This window comes from Caloenas nicobarica, chromosome 6 (genome assembly GCF_036013445.1).
Source record: "Caloenas nicobarica isolate bCalNic1 chromosome 6, bCalNic1.hap1, whole genome shotgun sequence".
NCBI classification, from domain to species: Eukaryota; Metazoa; Chordata; class Aves; order Columbiformes; family Columbidae; genus Caloenas; species Caloenas nicobarica.
This window is the reverse complement of record NC_088250.1, coordinates 24987518-25011029: the sequence shown is the minus strand read 5'-3', so window position 1 is coordinate 25011029 and position 23512 is coordinate 24987518. Positions and strand designations below refer to the sequence as shown.

Sequence of the window (23512 nt, the reverse complement as noted above, 5' to 3'; positions counted from 1 at the left end):
GAAAAAAATCAAGAGTGCCTGAGAGCACAGCTCGGGGGCTGCATGTTCAGGGTTATGATATGCAGAAGACATCTGCAACTGGTTCAACAGATGCTACACCTTTCCACAAACCCTGGCTCTTTTATGCAGCCCCCGTTCTGCATGGCCTTTAGTTGGGTCTGCTGGCAGTGCTGCAGCGGAGGAGCAGGTCAGGGAAGCCCTTGCACACACCTAGCTGATGCAATGACATCAGTTAAGGCTATCGCTACACTTAGTGCAAGGAGCCTCACAGCAAAGTGTTCATGATCACAAATTAACCACAAAGGGGTTAATCTGGCAACAACCAGGACAAAACCCTAAGGGGAAAAAAAAAAGCAAGTGTTTCATGAAGAGACAGGAGACAAGTCGTGGCAGCACGTGAGCTTCCCTGTCAGGGGAGGAATGCAGAAATGCAGAAAAGCAGAGAGCTGTTAACGGGACCGAGACGCTAATGCTGAGTCGAGGGCACAGACCTGAAGAGACATGGAAAGAAGCAGAAGCAAATACATAGTGACTTCTCCAGTAAAAAGGGAGACAAGCTTGAAAAGAGCTCCAGACAGGCACACCGCTGAAACCTTTCGTTCTGGCAGCCCACACTTTGTCAGGCTCCTCAATGCATACCCAGATACAGTCATAGCAGAGCAAAGGTGCAGCTTGGCTAAGACAGACAAAGCAAGCTCCAGGGATGGGCTTTCTCTGGGGATCAGCTTATGCAGAAGAGCTATCGACAAGCTGGTCCAATAACTCCAACTTTGACTCTTGCCCTTCATAAAAAACACAGCTATAGAAGATCAAGACAACTTACATGAGCTCCTTAAATGGCAAGATGAAGACAGAAAACCCTTACTGGTCTTTACTGGCTCAGCTTTCTCAGACTCCTTCCCTCGGATAAAGTGCTGGGTGCTGGCAGCACTTCCACTGAGCTCACTCCCGCTTGTGGTCTGAGATTGCTCCAAAGGAGCAGAGAGCAGCAGCCATATGCCCGTTTAGGAATAGGGGAGAAAGCGGAATGCATTGTGACATCTGCCTCAAGACAATATAGATCTTGTCAATCAAGTCTGTAGAAGGCTAGATAAAAATATCAGCCACTGTTGGCCTTCAGCAACTCAACTGCTTCTGGAAGTGACAGGAGAAATTCTAATGGTACAGCAATTCCAAGAAAGCATCCAACAGTGTGCTGCGAGGTGGCCTTCAGACCACCACAAAGTACAGAAACAGAACTTCCCGCTCTCCTAAGGCTATGAGGGTGGCATAGCTGGGTTTGAGCAGGGAGAGAAACATTATTTCATCTGCCCAGGTGAGACAGGAGCAGTGGAATGCTGTGGGACCCAGTCACTCCTGTGTTTTAATGTTGGAAGCTGAGGCCACAGACACCAACTTTGGGTATGCGGAAAGTTTGGATGTCGTAGAGACTGTTGCAAAGAGCTACTGTACTCAGTATCCAAAGAAAACGGGCATCAGGTCACTGAATGACAAAGAAATCAAGCTCACCTCAACATAGAGGTTTTGTCACTAAGGATTCAACTGTGGGAAAACCTGCTCTGAAACTGTGGCTTGAACACTTATAGCAAGACAAAGACAGTGCCCTAGGAAAAGCAGACATCAGTAAAGGTCCTCTTTGGGGGTATCAGATCCCACTTGGCAGCACCTTCATGTGAACAGGTCCATTTCTGCTCACCCCCACAGGAAGCTTCAGCTGCATTGAAACACCACACGTGGCTTCTTCACTTGCTCTGCCCTGGGCAGGGTACAGAGACTCTGTGGCACAGCAAGCCCAGGCCAGGCAGCAGCATTTAACTCTGTGCAGGACAGTTTGAGACAAAGTAAAGCCTGGTACAGGGAAGAACCTGGGGGCCTGTACAGCCAGTAAGCAACTAGCTGGAGCTGGAAGCCCACAGGATGCTCACCTGAGGACAATTGTCACAGGAGAACACAACCAGTACCTGCTGTCAATCTAATCCCGTTTGGGCCTTGCTCCTTGGTTGCTGCTTGGGAGCCAGGCAGGTGGAGAAGCCTAGCTGCTCATCAGCACTCACCCTGAACAGGAGGGGAAGAGTGAACCCTGTGTGATGTTGGGGAACCCTTGAGGGTACTGCAGAACTTGTATGCAAGACCTTACAAGGGCATTACAGCAGTGCAAGAGGATGAAACACGGAAAACGTGACAATTCAATAAATATAAGCTTTTATTACAATAGAAAATAGTAAAACTCATGTTAAAATAGACTCTTGCTTTTGGACTGCTCAGAAAAGCCCAAGCCTCACTTTTACCTGCCAGTGCCCACCAGGGTCCGGACTCCTAAGCGATGCACAACACAATTCTGTGCTAAGAGCCTCGCAGCTCCTCCCTCCCCAGTGACAGTGAAAGACGACAGCAGCACATGGAGCCATGCCCTGCCAGGCAGGCAGGTAAGGGCTCTCTGTGGAGTTAACAGTACAACATGCCTCATCCCCTTGTGCAATCAGGCTCCTGTTTGAAGCAGGCAGCTTTAGGGAAGCCGTGGACAAGACAGAGAGGAAGGACAAAAGAAAAAAAAAAAACAAACTCAGCAGCAGATGATGGCATCTGTTCTGAGACAGCTAGGAAGGCAGCAAATACACCTGCTAGAAAGGCCACAGCACCCCACTGCCTCTGGGCTGCTGCTTGCCTATTACCACTGTGTGTCCCACTGAACATGCTCTGGCCTGGCTCCCCTCTTCCCTCAGTGACACTCCATATGACCTTGAAGAAAACTAGCAGACACTGCCAAGTTAAAACTTTGTGTAGCTTATGCAGTATTACAGGGAACACCCTCCACCTCCCGCTTCCATGGCCAGCCCAGTGCAAGTGAGTGACTGTGCAGCCTGGACCACTCTGTGCTCCCCTCCTCTTCACCAAGAAGGGCCAGGGGCAAAAACAGAGTAGAAAGCAGAGGCCACAGGACAAGGACAGCAAGGTCAGATGGGAGTGGGAGACACCACCATGGCCAGCACAGCAGCACTCTTGACTCCCAGATCTTGCTTGCCTACAGCTGGCAAGCTCACTCCAGTCCCTCGTACACAGCCTTCCGTAGCTCAATGGAGAACATCTCCTCCCAGGGCCCGCGGATCCACTCCACCAGCTCTACCAGGAGCTCCGGGCACTCTGTGCGGATGTGCCAAGTGCTCTCCACCTTCAGCACCTGGGAAAGAGAGGGAGGCGGATGAGCAGGGTATAGCCTCAATGGCACCGATCAGCCCTGAGCTGCCATTCCCCAGCACAGCTGCCAGTTCCTCCCAATTCTTAAGTGGTATTCTCCTCCCTCTCTGCTGCCAGCCATGGAAGTGTCCCTGCATGACTTTTGTACAGCAGCAATTCGCTGTGCTCCCCTGCCTCTGTGGTGCAAGCCCCTAGGTTAGGATGGGAGATGACAGCCCCGAGACACTCTTGGCAAGAACAGGATCTGAGCGCAATCCAGCCCTCAGCATCTCATGTGCCCCGTGACCACCTCCTGGTTACCTCATCATAAAGCATCAGCTTGATATCACAAGGACAGAGGCGATAGGTTATGACATTGCTAATACTGCTGATCGGCTGCTTCTCCTTCAACTGGATGCTGCTCCTAGGAGGTGTTTCTGCCCCGTGGTCTTCATCTAAGGAGGGCTGCACCTGCCACTGGTGATTCTCCTCCAACAGAAACAGCGTGTTTCGAGTGCTCAGCAGGGTCACAGGGAAAGCAGATGCCCCTAAAAGGATACAAGGGAAGAGGAGAGGCTTTGCTGAGAGCCTGAGTCACCACAGAACCAGCTTTGCTTTCCATTCTTCCCCTAGGGAAATCCTTTCCAGCAAGAGTATCTGGGTGAACAGCCTTATCCAGCTTCCCGACTGAAGGGAGCAGGGTAGCTGAATGTGGCCATGCTTGACCAGCTTATCCAAGCTCATTGCAGGAGCACGCATATAAAAGAGCACTGCTCAGTAAGCATTGTCCAGCCTATGTCCTCATGTAAGGCAGGAAAAGACAATCGAGTCCTTTGAGCTCTTAAACAACACTTAACTACTTCTTGGTTAAAAGTCAGCAGCTCCAGCTAAAGGGTTGCCTTTTTTGGCCTGGATTCATCTGGCTGCAGACATCTGGCGGTTGGAACAGAGAGCACATACATAAAGTTCAATACCAAGTTGGAAGTATGGCAGGAAGCAAAGTAGTTTTAATAATCTGTAGAGTGCATAACTATTATCCAGCTGATTTCAGTGGATGCAAATGAAAAGCATGAGAACTTGGGAATAAGTCAGATGCACAGAAACAGGAAACCACTAGCTGAACTGTCTGAGGTCACAGGGGATCACAACCTGCTACAGCAACGTTGCTTTTCTTGTCACATCTCACTCTTGGGAATTAGTAGCAATATCAGAAATAGGATGTTTAATTAGTCCTGTTTACTTGGCATTGAGGCCTCAGCTGGAACTGTGTCCAGTTTTGGGCACCATACTCTAAAAAAGGAGACAACTGTAGAGTAAGAAAAATGCACTTTAAGTTCTCCCTCCCACAGGCTATTTACTCAGCTTGAGGAGACCAATAAACAACCTGCCCACAGATTCCTTCTGATTCTCCTTCTCTCATACTCCCCCGATGGCCAATGGTGAACAAGGGTGCAAAAGCAGTAACTCACTGATCAGAATGTGATTAACAGCTACGTTACTTTTTCCAGCGTCCCAAGCTAAGACAACACTGGAATTGTTCATTGAAGACTCAAGTCCCAGGTTTAGCACATTTGGCTCTCAGCAAGCCCTGAACAGAACTTGATGCGCTCCAGCAGGCTGCTTCTGTTCTATCGTCTTGGGTTCCAGACACCTGCTTCTGTTTTCCCAAACTGAGGAGCCTTTCAGCTCCTCACACAAGCTGAGGGGTCACACACAGCTGGTTTTTCCTCAGCTCAGGGCAACAATCCAGCCCTTAATCTCCAGCTTCTCAGAAACCATACCGAGTTGTCACCAAACCTGGTGTGCAAGACCAACTACTCTCCCTAGAGCCTGGACTTCCACACGCTGGGAGACTCACTGGCTATATGGGATAAAGCATACTGCTATCCCACACATCTCAACACCAAAAAAAGAGCCCTCACCCATGCCCCTGCCCCATCTCGCTGCAGGACCAGTTGCCCAGCTCTTTTCCTACAGACTGTACACTAAAAACACAAACATGTAAGCAGACAGCACAAGGTGTGGGTCACCTCGTCACTAAGATCTCCTGTACCTTGGATCAGATAGGCCAGCAGGTAGAAGAAACAAGCATCATCTGCAGCTGCAGAATCTGTGGTCTTGGAATCCAGCAGAGGCCTGGAAGAGATACAACAGCATGCCGATCAAGGAAGCACTGTTTCCAGGCTGGGTTTGCTGTGAGCTAGCTACTGTTCACTGTCCTCTTGGGGAAGTGAGAGACCCATTTCTTCTAGATGTTGCAAAATTCCTCTGTCTCCTGTTACTCTATCACCTTGCCAGCTAGGAAGCAAATGCTTCTTGCAAGGGAGCAGGCTGCTGTATGCCTCTCCCTTTTCCCACCTCCATTATATTCTGTTCAGGCTCCTCCAGGAGAGCCAGAGTTGCCCTGCCTTGCTCAGTCAGACACCCTTTTGCCTGCTCAACCCCTGAGCAGTAGGTATTTGAGCCAGCTGCCTTAAGCCTAGCTGCCACTCCAGCGGAGTCTCTTCCTGTGCTGCTCTGTTTCGAGCACTATGCTGCCCAGGCACTGCTGGACAAGCAGACAGCCTCTTATATCCGAAACCCCAACCTCTCAGAAGCTGTTCTTACCATAGCCAATGTTGTGGATTCATTTCCACAGTGGGTATTTCCTTCACCTTACTCCTGTGTTTAGCAGGTAGCTCCTGCATGAGATCTAAAGAGAGGGAGAAGGTAGACATCTTTTATTGCAAGCCCAAGGACAGTACATAACAGCACAGGATGGTTCTCTAGTCTACAGAGAGGCACTGGAAGTTATTATACAAGTGGGGTTCTCCTCCAACTTTTTTTCTGAGCTGGCAAGTAGTGAATTTCCAACAAACACCCAACTACAGGTCTCCTGGTAGGTCTCTGAGAGCAAATCTTCCAAATCCTCTTCCCCCCTGCTCCCCTCCTACAGCTCTATTCTTACGTGTCAAATTCTGCAGGAACTGGTCACAGCAGCTTTGGTTCCGGATCAGCAGATTGTATGAGGCTTTCGGGTTCTCAAATTCCATTCGCAAGCTCTGGTGGCACAGTCCCACTTCCAGATGGGAAATATCATACAGGTAGTGAGAGTCATTCTTCTTCAGCCAGTCTGCAGGTTGTCCCCTAATCACAGAGTACAGCCCTCAGCTGCAGCAGGCTGCCCCAACTCCTCTCCCACATCAGATTGCAGCAGGAGGGATTGCCAGAAGAGCCTCTGCATGTCGCTACACCTCCAGGGTAAGGCTAGCACAGGCTGGCACTACGTGGCACTCGCAGCCTTGCTGCAGGGTCCCACTTGCCACTATTCTCCTCACCTGATAGCCCCAGTGACTTCCAGCACATAAACCTTGAGATCAGAGGCAACCAGGATTGAGAGGAACTCTCCTTGTCGGCCAAACTTCACCATGACCACCTAGAGCATGGAGAGGGTGGGTCACAGCACTGGCCTGCCCCTTGCCAGCCCACCCATGGAAAGGACCGACTCAAACACCCTTCAGCTCCATTCACACCCCACAGTCTCTGGGATGCCACCCCAGTGCAGAACCCACAGGGTGGCAAGCAGGACAGCCAAGGAGCCGTAGAAGTGGTGCTGCAGAAGCTCACCTTGAGGAAGCACTGGAACTCCTCAGCATTCTCCTCAAAAACCTCCATGTCCAGGTACAGCTTCAGGCGATGATCCACACAACGGAAGTCCCTCGTGTTCAGGACGCCGTTTACAGCTGAGGAGAGCGAAGGGCAGCACTGACTCTCTGCCCACTGACCAAAGCTACGGCTATAGCTTTATTCAGCAGGACTGTAGATAAGGGTAGCAGCAAACAATCAGTGAAGCTTCAAGAACATTTTTAAAATAAGTACCAAGGCCTCATATTTGTTCTGAAATTGTTTGCTTTATTTTCAGGGAATACCGTTTAATTTGATTGTATTGATTTTTTTTTCACCAGGTGCTGCCCAAGCACGCAGACCAGCACCAGGGCAGCAGTGTCACCCCCTCTGCACACCACTTCCATCAGGTCTCAAGCCAAAGGGCCCAAGACAGGGCTCTCCAGGCTACAGGTCTCAATGTGGAGACATGAGGGAACTCCAACACTTGCTTTTTCAGATCTACAAAGCTTTGGTCTAACCCATCCTTCAAACTATGCTCAGCTGTTTAGTCACAGGAGGACACTGCTTTGCTGCCAGATTTGGCAGGAGGGCAATTCTTTAATCACAAAGCCAGAAAGACATTTCCCATTTCAGCTAGTGTCAGCTCAGGTCAGCTTTTTAAACTCTGAGTTCAACTGTGGTAAGGTTAAAGGGGACTGAGGAAGACACTAATAAAACTGCTTAAAAACATAATTAAGTTTGTCATGCAATTGTGTGACCAAATAATTTCTACAACAGCCACAATACACTTCCCAGCGGAGCCTGTTCTCCACCAGAAACGCTACACTAATCGACTTCTCCTCCGCAGGAACTTTTTCATGGGCTCAGTTTTAAATTGGGACCTTGTGATTTGACCCAAAACAAGAGACTGTTTTATTTCTTATACTTTGAGTGCACAAAACCAAACATGGCAATCCTAAACACAGGTGCTATACCAACTCCTCTTCAGAGGCACAGTCTTGAAAGTCTGCAGGAGGTCTCTAAGAAGCTGGTGGGTTTGCAAACCAGCACTAGACTGCAGTTGCAATAGAATCACTTGGGCTGGAACAGATAACCTCAGTTACTCTTCGGTTATTCTGTAAATCACAAGCGGATGCCCAAGAAAAGGCAGTCTGCTGCATCGGAAATCCAAGGCGCTTCACAAAAAGCATTCGTGGACCTCCCAGTAACTGCTATCTTGCACAACAGACCTCACACAGCCAGCACACAGTCTCTTCTTTTGGATAGGCTTTGTCATCTGAAGCTCGCAAAGGCCATGGAGCAAAGCACAAGTAACTGTAGATCCACTAACCAGAGCTTCGTTCAAACACGCCAGCCTCACACTGCACATAAGCCAGAGAATAAATACAGAGAAATTGTCCATACCATCTCCAAAGGTAATGCTCCAGCTGGCAGCTCACTGGTGTCACAGGAACAAAGCGTGTCTGGAACTGAGCAGTGCTGCTGCCAGAACAAGACCCTGTTACTCAGAGTCTGAGCAATACCAGAGATTAGGAGCTGACTCAGTTTTCCCTGCCTTCAGGCAAGAGGATTGAACAGAAAGGGGAATGAAAAACTCTGCTCACAAGAATCACAGCCGCTGCCACTCACACTAGATGACTCCCCTTTCCCCATGGAACAGGAGGTGGTGCACCCTGCAAGCACCAGCGATAAAGCCAGCCCCAAGCTGTGCAAACCCCTAAACCCTGCACAGCTCCCGCATACTCACGGGGACTGAGATTCCACGTTTCCTCGGACTCAGAGTTCAAAGAGAGCTGGGAAGGAGTGGGCCCGCGAGAGCCGCTGTAATGGTAGCTGCCCATCAAGCTGCCTCCGTTGGTGTCTGTGTGGCTGAGGGACAAGTACTGGCTCTTCATGCCCAGCTCCTTCTTCCTGCAGCCCACATCTGAACTGCGAGAGCTGGAAGGGAGCGTGCCGTCATGCTCGCCACTCAGCTCTGGGGTCCTGGTGCTGTTGCTGGTATCCATCTCCGAGCTGTCCTCCCCGCCAATGTAGAACTTCCCACTCTCACTGGCCAGGGCAGGCGCTTCCTCTGGGCCTTCCTGCTGGCTGCCTCCCTCCAGGACAGAGTCTGACAGGTCCTCACTTGTGCTATCAGGGCCAGATGGCAAAGGTGTGCTGGAGCACACCTCTGAAGGCAGGATGACCACATGGTCACTGGAACAACTGGGACAGGCTATGGGCTCACCAGCTGCTGAAGCATCTGTGGAAGATCTTGTTAGGGATAAAGAAAAACCAGAACAGTTCTCCCCCAACAAGATTTTACTTGACTTTTTTTTTTTTTTTCTCTGAAAACCACAAACCATCCCTTTCAAAGCAGACAACAGTTATTATCTGACTCAAGCAGCTTGTTGAGTAACTCTGTTCCAAATCATATCCTAAACACCTCCCCTCACAAATCAACAAAAAATTCTGGATCAGTACCAACATCCACCTGCAATACTTCTGCTCAGATCTAGGGTGACCAGTGGGTGCTGTAGTTGCAACCAAAACTACGTCAGGGCTTTGTCTCATGATTTTCCTCCACTTCATGTCCACAAGTGCTCCCATTGCCTTTGAAACCCAAATCCACGACCAGTCAACCCAACCTCCCTTAGCCACCTCCGTCCCCAGTTTGGTTTATCCTCCCAGCCAGCCAAACCACAACCATGTCATGTCCCTTCTCCAGCTGTCCTTATCCCTTCTGGCCCCAGTTCCTAATGCTCCCTTCACCCACACCACAGCAGGCTTCCAGCTGGATCTTGGGACTCCCACTACCCTGGCGAGGGAAGAAAGTATCCTGGGGTGGAGAAAAGTACTGCCACCAGGACAGGACTTCTGCCCTCACAGCAGAACTCGATCCCAGGACACTTCGTCAAATGAGCAGCATCTTCTGAGCTAAGGCTGGGAACTCCCCACTTCAAATATAAACTGAGCTTTGAAAAACTCAGCAATCAGAAGATGCCTGTTCAGCACTAGCCATGTCCCAGCCAAAATACCACATCTATTTTCAGATACCTGAAGAAAAATGTGGACAAATGGGAAAGAGGACAAAGGAGACGACCAAGAATAACTGCGTTGTATGAGATACGACTGACAAGCAAATTATCTAGTGAGTTGAGTGTATTTAGTCTACAAGACAGAAGATGGGACTAGTCACGGGGGGAGACCAATGGCCTTCAAGTACAAAGAAAGGAATAAATCATTCCCCATAAGAGAAGAAAGAGTGGGCTTAAAATCACAGCCATGGAGACTTAGGTTAGGGTTCCCGTTGTTTTAACAGCCAAAGTTTTACCTGAAATACTGCAGCAGACTCCCCTGAAGCCTCCATTAGCAAAAACTCTTTAAAATATTAATCTCTGTGGCAGAACTGACCACAGTTTCAAAAGGGCAAGAGGCTACATGACCTTTAACACCTCTCCCAGATTTCAGATTTCTGTGGGCCATCTCCAGTTTCCAGCACCCCTGTGTTCTCCCAGACCTCAGGCCACCCACAACAGGGGTGCTGTTTGCTTAATCTTAAAACTGTCACTTATTCCTGCCAGTGAACAAGGCAGGCTCTTCCCAGCCCAAGTGGGCCAAGTGAGAGTATATCCCACAACAGGTTTCAATTCCAGTACAGCCAAGGCACCACCCTCACCTATACATTCCACACTCCGCACTGCAGCTGCCATTCTGGCAGTCTGCCTGGGCATCAGCAAGCATCCTTCTTCTGGGCACTACATCCTACCTTGATTTGAGGCAACCAGGGTCTCCAGGATTTTGGCATCTTCAACCTCTGAAGGATAGGAACCTTGATGCCAGGGAGCCAGGGACTGTGAAAACTCCCACTTGCATTTCAGACACTGGAGCTTTGCAGATCCCTTCTCCTGGTCCTGATTTCGCCGATTCTCCTCAACAGCTGGGGACAACACTTCAAGGACACACTAAAAGTAGCAGCACAGGGAAAAGAGTGCTAGCAGGCAGCTATAACCATCCTAATAAAAGCAAGCCTCTGACACCAAGTTTCCTCACATGCCTCATTACAGCACTTCAGAGTGCAAGGGGTGCAGAGCTATTTTCCAGCTAACATAGTACCACAGTCAGTCTGTGCAAGACTTGCGAAGGGCACAGAGCTTCACTGCAGAAGACCAAGAGAACTTGTTTTTGCAGGTCTGTGCCTTGTATCTACATATTGACAAGTTTTTCCTGGAACTCTGGTCTCAAAGGTCCCATCTATTTGTGCCTTCTCTGTAACAACTTGTTTAAATGTACTTAAACAACAGTACATCAAGAAAATGCTTGGATTTGAGACCAGAGTTGCTACAGCAGCTGTGCAGACCAGAGCTGCCATAGCACTGACACTCACTGCCCAGAGGGATAACTACAGGCTACTACATCACTCAGTACCCAGGGAACATTACGTTGCACATGCACAACAAGTAAGGAGCACTAACTTTACTACTAACTTTTCTTCCCAACAGGGAGAAAACTGCAAGGCTTTCTCCTTGAGAGCACCTTTATGCTCCAGGAGCTCCACTGCCCATGGCCATGCTCACAGGGCCCTCCACAGGTCATTTGTGCAGCAGGAGAAATCCTCAACTTATAAGCCAGACACAAGCTGCCACAGGGCAGCAGGGAACAGGGGCCCCATGCTGGCTGGAAAAATTCAGTGTCTTTCAGTAGCAAATGCCCCCTCCCCAGGCTGCCCCCTCCAGCCTTCCCTACCTGTAGACACTGCTCTGGGCAGTCGTCAAGCACCACATATTTGCGCTTCTGCCGGTCCTTGCGAATGTAGCTGAAATGCAACACCAGGACAGGAAAAACTCGCTCCAGGTCCTGCAGGAGACAGAAAATGCCAGTTCTAGAAAGAGGCCACAGCATTCAGTTTACAGACTACATTAGTTTGCAACTGGCTGAAATGCGGCCATACAAGCACCTAACTTAGTAAGCCCTGAGTAACCCTCCATAACTGATAGCATTTGGGAGCCTGGTAAAATGGGCATAAATAAATAAATAAAATTAAAAAAAAATAAAGTACCTTAGTGCCGAGGACAGCAGTAAGCTTCAAATTCCAGAAAAAAGCATCTCAAAACACACCACCTTTTCACAAAGGTATGTCAGAAGAATGTGAAGCCACAAACATTCACGAGGTACAAAGGCAGGAAGAAAAAAAAGAGTTGGAGCTTTTGGTGAAAACAGTACTAGAGAAGCCTGTGAACATGTCCATGCACACATTGAATGTTAAACCCTACAACGACGAAAAGTATATTTCCAAACTCCCTTTCTAAAGAACCACAAAAGCAAAATAGGGCTGGTAGAGCTAAAGCATGCACCTAGAGCGGATGGAGAACCACCCACTGAGCTCCCAGTGCCTTTCTAAACATCCCGCTAGGATCAGTGCTGCACTAAGGAAAAGTGCAATCCACAAACAGTCCTGCAAGGCCAGGGTGATATCCCAGCAAGGAGTGGATGGGAAGGAGGTCTCCATTTCATTTAGGCTCTTTTTTAGAAGTCTCTCATTCCTGCACACTGGAACAAGTCCAGCTACCATTTAAACTCCAGCTTTGGAACAGAAATGGTGCTGGCTTCTGCTGCCTTATCACAGGTACTCTAAGCAATAGAGATGCTGTTAGATACACATGCATTGGGTGGAAGAGATGCTCAAGCACTCAGGCTTTGCAGGAGCAAGGAAAAGACCTGCAGGGACTCTGACAGAAGCCCAAATCTAGGATGCTGGCTCACACAGGGAGAAAGATGCCAAAGGCTCATACAGAGGCTTAACTCACCATCCTCTTCCAGCTCATCTCAGAGGTCTCCACCTTTTGCAGGCATTTCAGCTCCAGCTTGTGGAGGACTCTGGCAGCTTTCAGCTCCACCTCAATCACATGCTTAGCTGTGACTCGCAGGAAGATCCAGTCTGGCTCTGGGTCCCCTTCCCCTTCTATTTGGCTCACCAGCACTGGCTGGCAAAGGTCCACTGCCAAACACGACAAGAGTACAGGTCAGTACACACACCAGGCCTTCAGGTTTGCTTGGCCCAAGCCTTTAGAAGTTGCACAATACTGAGCAGCATGATAAAGCTTCAGGGATATCACGTTTGACCCATCTCTTTTATTGTCATCCAAGCCTTCAAACACAGCAGTGAAAGGACTTGTTTACCTTCTGGCTTCTCCTCTTCTTCCTCTCCCAGCATTAGCTCATCTGCCTCCTCTTCTTCTCTCTGTTCTCCTTCCACAGGCTCATCCAGCTGCACTTCAGGCTCTTCCTCCTTCTCAGTATCATCTAAAGGAGGAGAGGATTCCTTCTGGGATACTTGGGGTTTTCCTTGCTCTGGGTCAGAGCTCTCACTCTGCAAGTCCATGGCAGCAGGTCTGCCCACAATCTCATCTGCAGAATGGCTACGGCAGATGACAGGTACTTGGTCATGCTCCTCCAGGTGTCTCTTGTACTGCAGCCAGTCAACACCAAAGCGATCTCTGAAGCTGTCCAAGCGCTTCATCTCCTTCTGATGCTGCAGGACCAGGCCTGCAGAGAGAAAACTGGGGAAGTACGAAAACAGACACCATGCCAGAGCACTTCTCTGACTGTGGCAGTTCAGCTGCTGTGTTACTGAGGAAGAAGACAAGCCTCACCAGCAGAGAGAGATAAAGGCTGGGGCTCATGTTCTGTGTCACTGGGCTCCGAAATGCTCGCTCTGCGCACTTTGACTTTTCCCTGGAACAAACAGGATAAGAATAGTTGGGAGGCACCAGAATGACCAAAACAGCATCTGATGAGGGGCTCTGCCAACCTGAAGGGTTCATAGCTATAACCGTGCAGAAGCACACTGTGAAACATTTGTCACAGTATATCAAGACTGATTTTAAGCCCAGACCCTTCCTAACACACAGTGGAGGCTCAGCACCACACAGTTGGTAGAAGACTGCATCACACAGCACAAGGCTTTCATGCCGAGGCAGCCCCTTCACCCCAAATGACAGTCTCAGTCCCTGACCTTGCTTTTCTTTCGAGGGCGCCTGACAGCCACATTCTCTGCTGGGGACTGACTGTCACTGAAGTCTGCAGCACAGGAACTGTCCAGAGCACTGCGGTCCAGCGTGGTCTTCTCTGAGGTAGAAGTGTGGATGGACTGTGACACACTTTGCACAAGCCTCGGAAGGTACTAAAGGCAGAAGAAGAGAAAGTTGCCTGCTGAGTGCAAAGGGGAGACAAGGTAACCAAGCCACAACTCAGGCTGACAACTTCCCGGCCCCTCACCATCTCAGTCCAAATGGTGACAACAGATCCTGCCTGGCTGACTGGATTGTTTATCACAACCACTCCAATTTAACTCAATCTCTGCCTTTCTTAAGAACAGCAGATGGGAACCAGGCAACTGTTTGTTTTGCTGACATGTAATTCAAGTGTCAAGTACCAGATAGTCCCTGAAAAGGAAACAGGCAAGGCTCCAAGTTCTGCAAGGCTACATAAGACAGAATAAGATACACTGGCCAGTCCCAACAATTAGCAGGAATCAGCACAGGCTGAGCCAAAATTAACTGTGTCAGAGTCAAGGCAGCCCACACAGACTTAATGGGGCACATGATGATGCAAAAACCTGTCAGAGTTCCCACTCCCAAAGCCAGTAAGATCAGTTTACAGCAATTGTACTTACCATTAGGTCCGAGGAAGAGAGTGGCTCCCCGTCCAAGAGGAACTGTAATTAGAGACCCATTTGCAGTCAGATTCCACTTGGCTGGCACACACCCAGGACAACATCTGCTGACTCCTATTCCCCTTCAGGCCACCCTCAGGTTGGGATCCCTGGCACAAAACTGCAAAGACTAACCAGAAACAACCCTGTTCCTGCCTGTCCATCACTCTTTTAGTCGTAGCTACCTGACCTAACAGCATATAAGGCCGGAAGGGACTATTGTGGTTTTTCCTGTTTACAGACTTTATGACTCCCAGAAACATATCCGTGACAGTTCGCGGAAGTGATACAACAGATTATTCTGCAACAACTCATGAATTGTTTTGAGACGTACTCACTTTCACCTCAAAGCCTGTAACCTGCTTCTAGCCTGAGTCTACCTAGCTTCCAGTAACTTGAGCTCAGTAAAAGCTTGTTCCAAGATGCAGTTTGAAGACAATGAATCCAGCCATTTGCCACTAATGTGAAAGGTTGACCAGCTCTGAAAGACCTCTGACCCATAGCAAGCAAATTGACTTTGCTAAATTGCCAGAATGCTGTCTTTGCTGGCTTCTTTATTTAAAATCAGATTACCAAGAACTGACCTAAGCACCAGAGTACAAGGGAAACAGTGACTGACACCTAGCTGAGAGCAGAGTGAGGGGGAGAAAGAAAGAGGTGGCCATGGCTGCCAAAGGAGTATGCGGTTACGCAAGGTGGGCCGAGATAGTGAGTCCCCTCTTTCCAAAGTCCAGCTACACAGACACTAGCAGGAACAGAGTAAAGTCTTGGGACCATCAGTAAGCAAAACTGACAAAGTAGACAGTGAAGATGTGCTAAGATCTGAGGTCTTGCAAACCTGAGATCAGTATTCAACTCTGTCTGCCCTGGCGAGCACACCATTTAAAAATTTAAGGATAAACCCATACAAAACAATCAACACTGTTACACCACTGGAATAAGTTTTCAGGTTTATGAAATTCTTTGCCCTCATTTGCCCCACGTGTCAAAACACCCTACATCTTCAACAGCAGGGGCAGAAAGCATGTGGTAATACTCACATTGGAGGAGGCTGCCCTGGGAGACAGATGTACAAGGGTTGCAGATCGGTGGTTTTGATGGAACCATAATGGGTTTCCCTCTAAATGCAGCTGGGTAGAGAAAATAGAGAAATTGTTACTAGAAGCAATATTCTATACCCTGATGTGATCTGCCTGCAGGCTCCAGGCTTTCTCTCTGCTTCAGGAAATATCCTTGCAGTGGAATAGTGATCAAGCCAGGAAAGTACTAAGCTTTTACAATGCTTCCGGAAATTTGTCCAGCAAATACAGAAGGAAATTAAAGTACTTCCTACTCATGCTGCTAAATCATTAGCTTTTTCAGTAATGACTCTGAGAAGTGTTGAGAGTACAGTCCTCTGCAGGCTATCTTCCTTTGCAAGCACTATAGTGACTGCAGTTATCACCCTTCAGCCTTCTCTGAACACACAAATCCACAACAGTATTAGAGGAGGATCATTACTGAACTTGACAGTGTTAAAATGAGAAAAGGGGAGCAAGTACATGGGGATGAATACATGGAAAAGGGTTAGCTTCAGCACAGGCCACCGAAAATGAATGCCGAAATGCAGATGTCTCTCCAAGGCTCCCTCATCAGCTTCCCACATTAAAATTAAATGCCCAGGAGTTGAACTGATCTTTCAAAACTTTCTTCTCACCACACGGTAGCCACCTTGCACCCCCTGACCATGATATCTCTAATCGACCAACCCATCAGGTTTTGTGCTTACTTTTTTTACATAGTGTAGGGTGGACAATGGTGCCAGCTGAGCATGTTCCAGCAGCAGGTTATAGGCCACATCCAGGTGCTGCAGATTCACCAGCTGTTCAACCCCTGCAAACAAAGCAAGAAACCATCAGCATGCTAGAAAATGTAACTTAGGACCCTCCCGCCTACCCCTCTCCTCCCAAACTGAACCCTAGTAAAAATAGTTGTGCCCAAGACTTCAAGTTCTGTTCCTCCTCTAGGAAGAGAGAAATGCCTCAAACCCAGACGGGCTCCTCCCTTGTGGGCTCACCATTAATGCTGTCAAGTTCGTTGTTGCGCAGGATCAGGGTCACCAGCTTGGATCGGCTGAAGATGCCAAGGTTTGGCACCTTGGACAGGAAGTTATAAGCCAGATTGAGGTACTCCAGCTCTGTAAGGGTCTGTTCAGAGAGAAGAGCAGCAGCAGATCAATTGGGACCTTAGCTCAAAGTCTCACACTGGACTCAAGAGAGGGCACTAGCCCCTACCATTCTCTCCATCCCACCAATATCATCTAACAAGTGAGTTTCTCAAGACTATTTCTGCAGCAAGACTTACACATTCACATTCGGAGTGGTTTGTCTAGGGGCACTCAGCATGATCTAACTTCACAAAATTTGCTAGGAGCAGCTTTCTCCTTCCTCATCAACTTAGTGGAGCACAGAAAGGGACTGGAGCCCCTGCCTCAGCAAAAGGACTGAACTACCAAAAGAAGCCCTTTCTTACCTTTCCAAAGATGATGATGAATGACACACATGCCACTGTGATGGACTACCACCTTTCTAAAGTAGCTGACAGGAGATTTCTGAGAGCAAGAAGGAAATGCTACCAGCAGTCTCTACAGCCCCACACTTGGCTACAGAATTCCCACCTGCTGCACTTATTAGAGCGAAGTCTTGGCTGCAGTGGAGTGCACACTGCATGTGTGACTGTACGTACAGTGCACGCTGTATGCATCTCTGTATTTAGCACTCAGCCACACTGGAGAGCTAAGTGACACACACAGTGACACACAGAGTGATACACATAGCTAACTCTCCTGTCTTAGAGTGGATGAGGCATGCTGCCTTCTCTGTCTCAGAGGCTGCACATACAGGAAAACATTTCCAAGGCTGCAAGCACTAGCTCTAAATCACATGCCTGCCGGGCCACATCTCCAGTTTCTTTTGTTATACTTCACCTACCAAGCACATGGTCAACGATTACAGCACTCTGACAGTGTCCTTTCCATACAGGGAAACTCCAGTGCTCAGCCCAAGATACTCACCGTTAAATAGTGCTCACAATCCTGGATCTTGTTGTGACTCAAATCCAGGACTCTCAGAGCATTCAGTAATTGCTGAAGGACAAAAAGATACTAGATCAGATCCTACAAATGTCTCCACTGCAGCATGGAAACCCTGTCCTGCTGGGAGAGGCCAGCAAAATTAACACTGCCTACTCCCTCCCACCCAGACCTAACAGCATCAGTAAAGGAGTGCCTGGTTCTTGGCTGTGGTCACCTCCTCCTTCCCCTTCAGTCACGCAAGAAGGAAGCCCCACTCACCAGTGAGTCATCCAAGGCAGTGATTGAGTTATAGCTGAAGTTCACAGTCTGTAATTCCAGCCACGGGAGAGCACAGCTCAGATCTCCACCACAGGCTGCAATGATTTCCTAGGAAGGAGAGAGGAGTACTAGCTGTTACAGTAACAGCAGATGAACACAGGGGAACAGCTAGTCTAGAACAAGGCTGGCGTACAGACCCTGCCTTGGCCTAGAATGGCGATGACTTTCATGTCACTAATTCAAGTATTTTGAGATGGTGGGAATTCCATGGCTAGATATTTAGAAAGAAGGGGAGATACTTTTGCTTCCTACACTCAAGTGGGAAGTTAACCTAACACGTTACAATTTGTAGGCTCTGAACACTAAGCACAAATATTTATGCTAACAAAACCTTTTTCAGACCTCCATCAAAGCACAGACACAGAAGATACACACACCTTGGCCAGACAATTTGTGCTCTGGCAGATAAAAGAACCTCTCAAAGCATCTCCCACCAGCAGCCCCTGCTCCCCAGCAGGCAGCTGCTCCTGTGCCACAGACAGAAGGCCACAGCCCCACGCTCGCACAGCCCACACTACTCAGTTCTCTGCAGCTGGAGGCTGCCTTCATGTTTCAGAAACCTGATGGGCACCAGAGCAGATAAGACACTGGGGCACAGTATTCCCTCTGACAATTAGCTCTAATTTAACACTGCTGAGGTACAATGGAATAAATATCAATCTGCTGCAGGCCTTTGAATGTGGAAACAGCTAGACATGCAGAATGGTCAAGCAGTTAAAAGGAGACCACAGAGTACATGTGTATTCAACCATGAAATACTTCAACACTGTAGGACCCCAGAATGGGAAAGGGAGAAAAAAAGCACACACAACATGGATTGGTAAAATGGTTAATGGTGTATCCCACATCTTCCCTGGGTGAAGGGCTATAGGATCAAGACAGGCTTTCTCCTGCAATTTTCCCCATGAGCTGCACAGAGACACTCACCTCCAGCGTACTGATACATTTGCAACAGGTTAGAGATTCCAGCTGAGAATAGACAAATCGCAGTCCCTGGAGGCAGTGTGGAGGGACAGACCTCAACTGCAGCAGTGATGAGAAAGTAAGGACAACATACATCAAAATACCGCAGTGTAAGAGGAGCTGCCATCCCAGGCCCATCTCTGCAAGGGATCTCCCATTTCCCTGCTGGAGCCTCCCTCCCTAACACTCCAGCTTCTGCTCATATCCAAGTTTTACCCCAAGCAAGTGTTGCAGTTTAGACTTAGCCTTCTAGGGAAGCCACAAAAGCCTACTCAGTTTTTAGGAGTAGACACATTCTACAACCACAAAACTAACTCAAGAAAACCCAAACAGCAAGACTCAAAGCCAGTTCTGCCTCCTATACTTACTTCCAGATGCCGGAGGGACTTGAAAGGGAAAATCTTCACAGCAGACTGCAAAACACAGTTTGGAACATGAACGAGCTAGAGAAATCAGAAAAGAAGTCTCATGTCAACCTTAATTTGTGCTGATGCACTGACTGCAGCACCTTGAATAGGCCCCCCCTCCAGCTCAGCTGCTCGCTAACAAGCTCTCCCCAGCGCTGTATCTGTGCTGTCTCCTGGCCCCATAGTTCAACAGAGGTCAAAGAGAAAAGCACGTTAGCAAGCACAAGACAGCAATCTGCCAGACCACAGAGTTCCTTTTCTTCTCCCCTGCCCACGTGGCTTCGCTACTTTCAGAAGCACAGCGAGGTCTGACAGCCGGATTCCTGATCAGTCACCACTAAAAAATCTACTAAATAAAGACAAATCTAACTGCTGGAGCTATGTTTATCGAGCAAATGAGCTGAACTAGCACACTGGTGGGAGGTGTGCCTGTGCATTTCACAAGAACAGGCCAAATAAGGCAAATCACAAGCAGATAAAATGGAAAACAGAGCTGGTCTCCAAGACACTGTTAGCATTAGACTGAAGTACCTGCAAACCTCTTCTCTGCATCCTGTAGCGCAACCACAGGCTCCTTCCCCACAGGGTACTGAGGCTGTGTTCATATACCACAAAGCAGCTTATTAAATCCAGCTTCTTATGCTTTCTACGGACAGTGCATAAACAGTATTTCAAAGTGAGTAATGAAGCAGTTAACGCTTCCACTGCAGACACCAGAGTACAAATGGAGAGACCATCTCTGCCAGCTACATCCACGTTCACGCCAAAGTGACTCATCAGGTGCAGAACAGACATCCCAAGGCCTCATCACCACGACCGCTTCCACCACTACAGCCCTGGTGGCGATGAATCACTGCCCACTGCCTGCCAGCACTGATGCTGCATGTGGAACAGGACCATTTGCAGGGGGAGCTTGCACTGGGAAGCTCTGATGATCAATTTTAGTATTTATTTCAGATGCCATCCTTGTTCTGTGTCCTGACCGTCTCCTCTCCCTCCACTGTCTTAAGAATCTGATCAGGCTGATATAAATTATTAGTTTCGCCAAGCAAATCTGCACCACAACAGGTAGCTTCCCCTTCCTTACAGACTTGTTACAGAAAGAGCCCATTTTTTTGGTTAACACAAGCCCTCACCACAACATCCTCCTGCCAGGGGATCCGTGTTTCTCCACAGGCTCTGAGACCCACTCCGGTCTCTACCCTCAGCACACTGCTACAAAATCCTCCTAACAACATTCAGATAATCTCTCCAATCTGTTTCATATGGAAAACACTTTTAAAAGACACCACAGGCTGCAGTGCTCAGCCACAACACCACCTGAGCACCACTGTGGAACCTAAGAACAGCTGCTAATTCCCCTTCCCTTTTTGAGCCCATTGCAACTCTACTATCCTCCTAGCAGTGGAATCACGTGCAGTGTTGTAACACATGCCACCTTTCAAAAAGCCCTCGGAAGAATCCCTAGCTCTGTGCTTTTATATTTTTTTTTTACAGCCTTCTTAAAATTAACAAAGACACATTACTAGCAATGTCCCATGCTGTGAAACAGATCAACCAGAACCACTTATCAGGCAGGAGCACATAAAATTCAGAAATAAGAAGCAGCAGGTCTCAGAGTAGTGGGTGTACCCAATGTCCAACCGCAAATGTCTGCTGCCTTGTGTAGATCAGTCCCCACTCAGGGAGCACTCAGCCGTGCTCAGCTGTCAAATACTGCCCGAATTGCTCAAGCGTTTCAGGAAATAATCATTTTCCCAACAATGTCAACACCCTATCAAGGTCAGAACATAATTAACCCCCGCTGCCCCTGTTTTTAACTCTGAAAAACTTTCCGCTGAGTTGCATGACTGATCCTAGAGGAAGCACCCATACACTGTCATGCTGGACTACGACTCCACACAACAGCCCTGTGAGAGCTGCCAGACCCACACGGTACACACATAAGACGGGGTCAATGGGCACCAAAGGAGGCCACTCTGACACTGGCAGCTGTGTCTGACACTGGCAGCTGTGCCTGCCACTGCCACCGGCCAGCCGTGCAGCACCCCCGGCCCCAGCAGGTACGGACCTTCAGGGAGTGAGTCTTCTGCAGGACGTCGAAGAGGAACTGCGCCTGCAGGATGGCGGCGGTCTCGGCGGGGTGCGAGGGCAGCGCCACGAAGCCCCGGTTCTGGTTGCGGGAGCCCAGGTGCTGCTCGAAGACCTGCGTGAGGTGCTGCAGAGTGGGGGTGAGCAGCGTCAGCGTGCTGGAGCCGTCCAGGACGAGGTCCCCTGCGGGGAAGGGGAAGGCCGGGCCGGGCCGTGAGCGCTGCTGCCCCCACACCGGGGCCTTCACCGCGGCCCGGCCCGGCTCAGCGGGACCCGCACCGGCTGCCACTCACCCGCGTCCTGCAGCAGCCGCGCCAGGCCGTGCACCAGCGTCTCCGCCGCCATCTGCGGGGGGAACACCGAGGCGGCGGTGACCGCGGCCCTGCCGCTGCCGTCCCACGCCGCCGCCGGCCCCTCGCACTTCCGCGTTACCACAGAGACGCGCCCTTCCGCCGCAACGACGAAGCGACCGCCGCGGCTAGAGCGCCGCCGCTTACATCCGGTTGCCATGGAGCCCGCCCCAGCGTCCCCCTCCCGCCCGGCGGGGCCCGCACCCCCCGGCCCCCGCCCCGCCGCCGCCCCGCGCCGCCGGGGGAGCGCCCCGCGCCGCCGCCCCGCAGCCCCACCGGTAAGCGGGGGCGGCCCGGGAGGGGCGGCGGGCCTGCGCCGCGCCCTGCGCAGGGCCGGCGGGAGGCCGGGGCCGCAGCGCCGCCCGCCGCCGGCGCGGCACGTGTCGGGCGGAGCGCGGTGGCGGGGCCGGGGCGCGGCGCGGCGGCGGGCGGCTCTGCTTCTCCGGCGGTGCGAGGTACGGGCCGGGCGGGGGCCGGGGGGCGGGGCGGGCCCTGGCGCTTGTCCCTCCGCTGCCCCGGCGGCAGCAGCCCACGGGCGCCGCGGACACGCGTGGCGGGCGCCGCTTCCCCGCAGAGCCTGGGCAGCCCCGGCATGCACAGGGCGGTCCGGTGCATGTTAGGGTGCGGGTCACGGCACCGTGCATGGCAGGGTGCAGGGCACTGCGTGGTGCATGGCGCGGTGCGGGGGGTGCATGGCACGGGGCACGGTGCATGGGCACAGCCGGCGGCACAGTCCTGGGCACGGTGCAGTGCCCGGTGCGCGGTGTGGTCCCGTGCACCGCACCCGAGGGGTTGCATGGCACAGCATGGCATGGCACAGTATGGCATGGTACATGCTGCAGTGCATCCTCAGTGCCTGCCTATGTCCTTTCACTCCTCCGGCTGTATGTGTGTCTGTCAGAGCCGTCCGAATGTCCAGCGGAGGGGTGTCTTGTTGTCACTGGTGCCGATTCTTCGATCTGGAGTAGGTTTTGTTCCTGTGTGTTTGTGTATGTGTCTGTTGGCTGTGTGAGCTCTGTCCCGTCTGGTACCGCTGTAAAGGGCCTGTGAAGGGAGAGTCAGGGAATGGAGCAGGTGCTTCGGAAGGGAATGGCTATGAGGGTTCATCCAGGCTAGTTCAGTAGGGTATAGGATTCATTAAAATATCTAAGCCTTATAAAATACTTCTGTGTTCTTAGTTTCAGCATAGCCATGTGGCAGAGAGATACACAGGTTAAACCCTTCGTGCCTGAAAACTTTGTGTGTTTACTGTCTTATACATTGCCTTTTCATTCTGGTATGTGTGTCCCTGTTTCTCTGCTGTGGCAGGGGAGAAGTAGGGGCTGTGCGATGCCCCCCCCTTTCATTCAGCTTTGAAGCTGTGACAGCCTCAGTGACATCCCAATGCTTTGGTGTATGCAGCAGCACCCCTCCTGCTCCTCTCCTTCATGAACAGGCTCATCAGTATGTCTTCCCAGGAAAATCTTCCCAGGCCTCTAATCCTTCTCCTTTTTGAGCTCTTCCCATCTGTGTCTATCAGCCAGAGTCTCTTCTCCTCCTCTGTCCCCAAACCAGCTTTGCCCCTGTGGCTTTATCCCTATCTTAACATCCACTCCTTGTCTAGACGCTCCACAGCTAAATTATTCTCAGCCCAATGGCCAGGGGATTAGGGAAGAGCTGAGGAGATGGATGGGGGCCCTGATGTCTGTCTCCATGCAGCCCTTTGCTCACGGTGCTGGGGCAGCTGCTGTCGCCCTCCTGGCTCATCTGTAGTGCAAACAGGCAGCATGAACTGCTCGCCTCTGCCCCTCAAAGATGTGCCAGGTGCATTTTTCGCAGGAAAACAGACAAGCTCCTG

At 50.3% G+C, this 23512-nt stretch overlaps 1 protein-coding gene across 2 annotated transcripts; it reads right to left on the bottom strand.

Annotated features, from left to right (window-relative positions):
• Nucleotides 1-2232: 2232 nt before the first annotated feature.
• On the bottom strand, nucleotides 2233-21728 carry STK11IP (serine/threonine kinase 11 interacting protein). Of its 2 annotated transcripts, XM_065638215.1 has the most exons (24): nucleotides 21619-21728; nucleotides 21306-21508; nucleotides 19196-19270; nucleotides 18792-18887; nucleotides 17805-17912; nucleotides 17526-17597; nucleotides 16530-16659; nucleotides 16242-16345; nucleotides 15514-15603; nucleotides 14435-14476; nucleotides 13775-13942; nucleotides 13413-13494; nucleotides 12940-13305; nucleotides 12567-12757; nucleotides 11506-11616; nucleotides 10529-10724; nucleotides 8528-9022; nucleotides 6781-6896; nucleotides 6492-6589; nucleotides 6122-6300; nucleotides 5782-5866; nucleotides 5228-5310; nucleotides 3496-3722; nucleotides 2233-3178 (listed from the first exon to the last, which is right to left on the bottom strand). In XM_065638215.1, exons 1-24 carry the CDS (start codon nucleotides 21668-21670, stop codon nucleotides 3038-3040), a joined length of 3510 nt encoding a protein of 1169 aa, XP_065494287.1. In that variant the 5' UTR covers nucleotides 21671-21728; the 3' UTR covers nucleotides 2233-3037. The 2 variants fall into 2 exon arrangements, with proteins under 2 accessions (XP_065494287.1, XP_065494288.1); XM_065638216.1 differs by lacking the exons at nucleotides 2233-3178; nucleotides 5782-5866 and having other exon boundaries at nucleotides 3639-3722.
• Between the last annotated feature and the right edge of the window lie 1784 nt (nucleotides 21729-23512).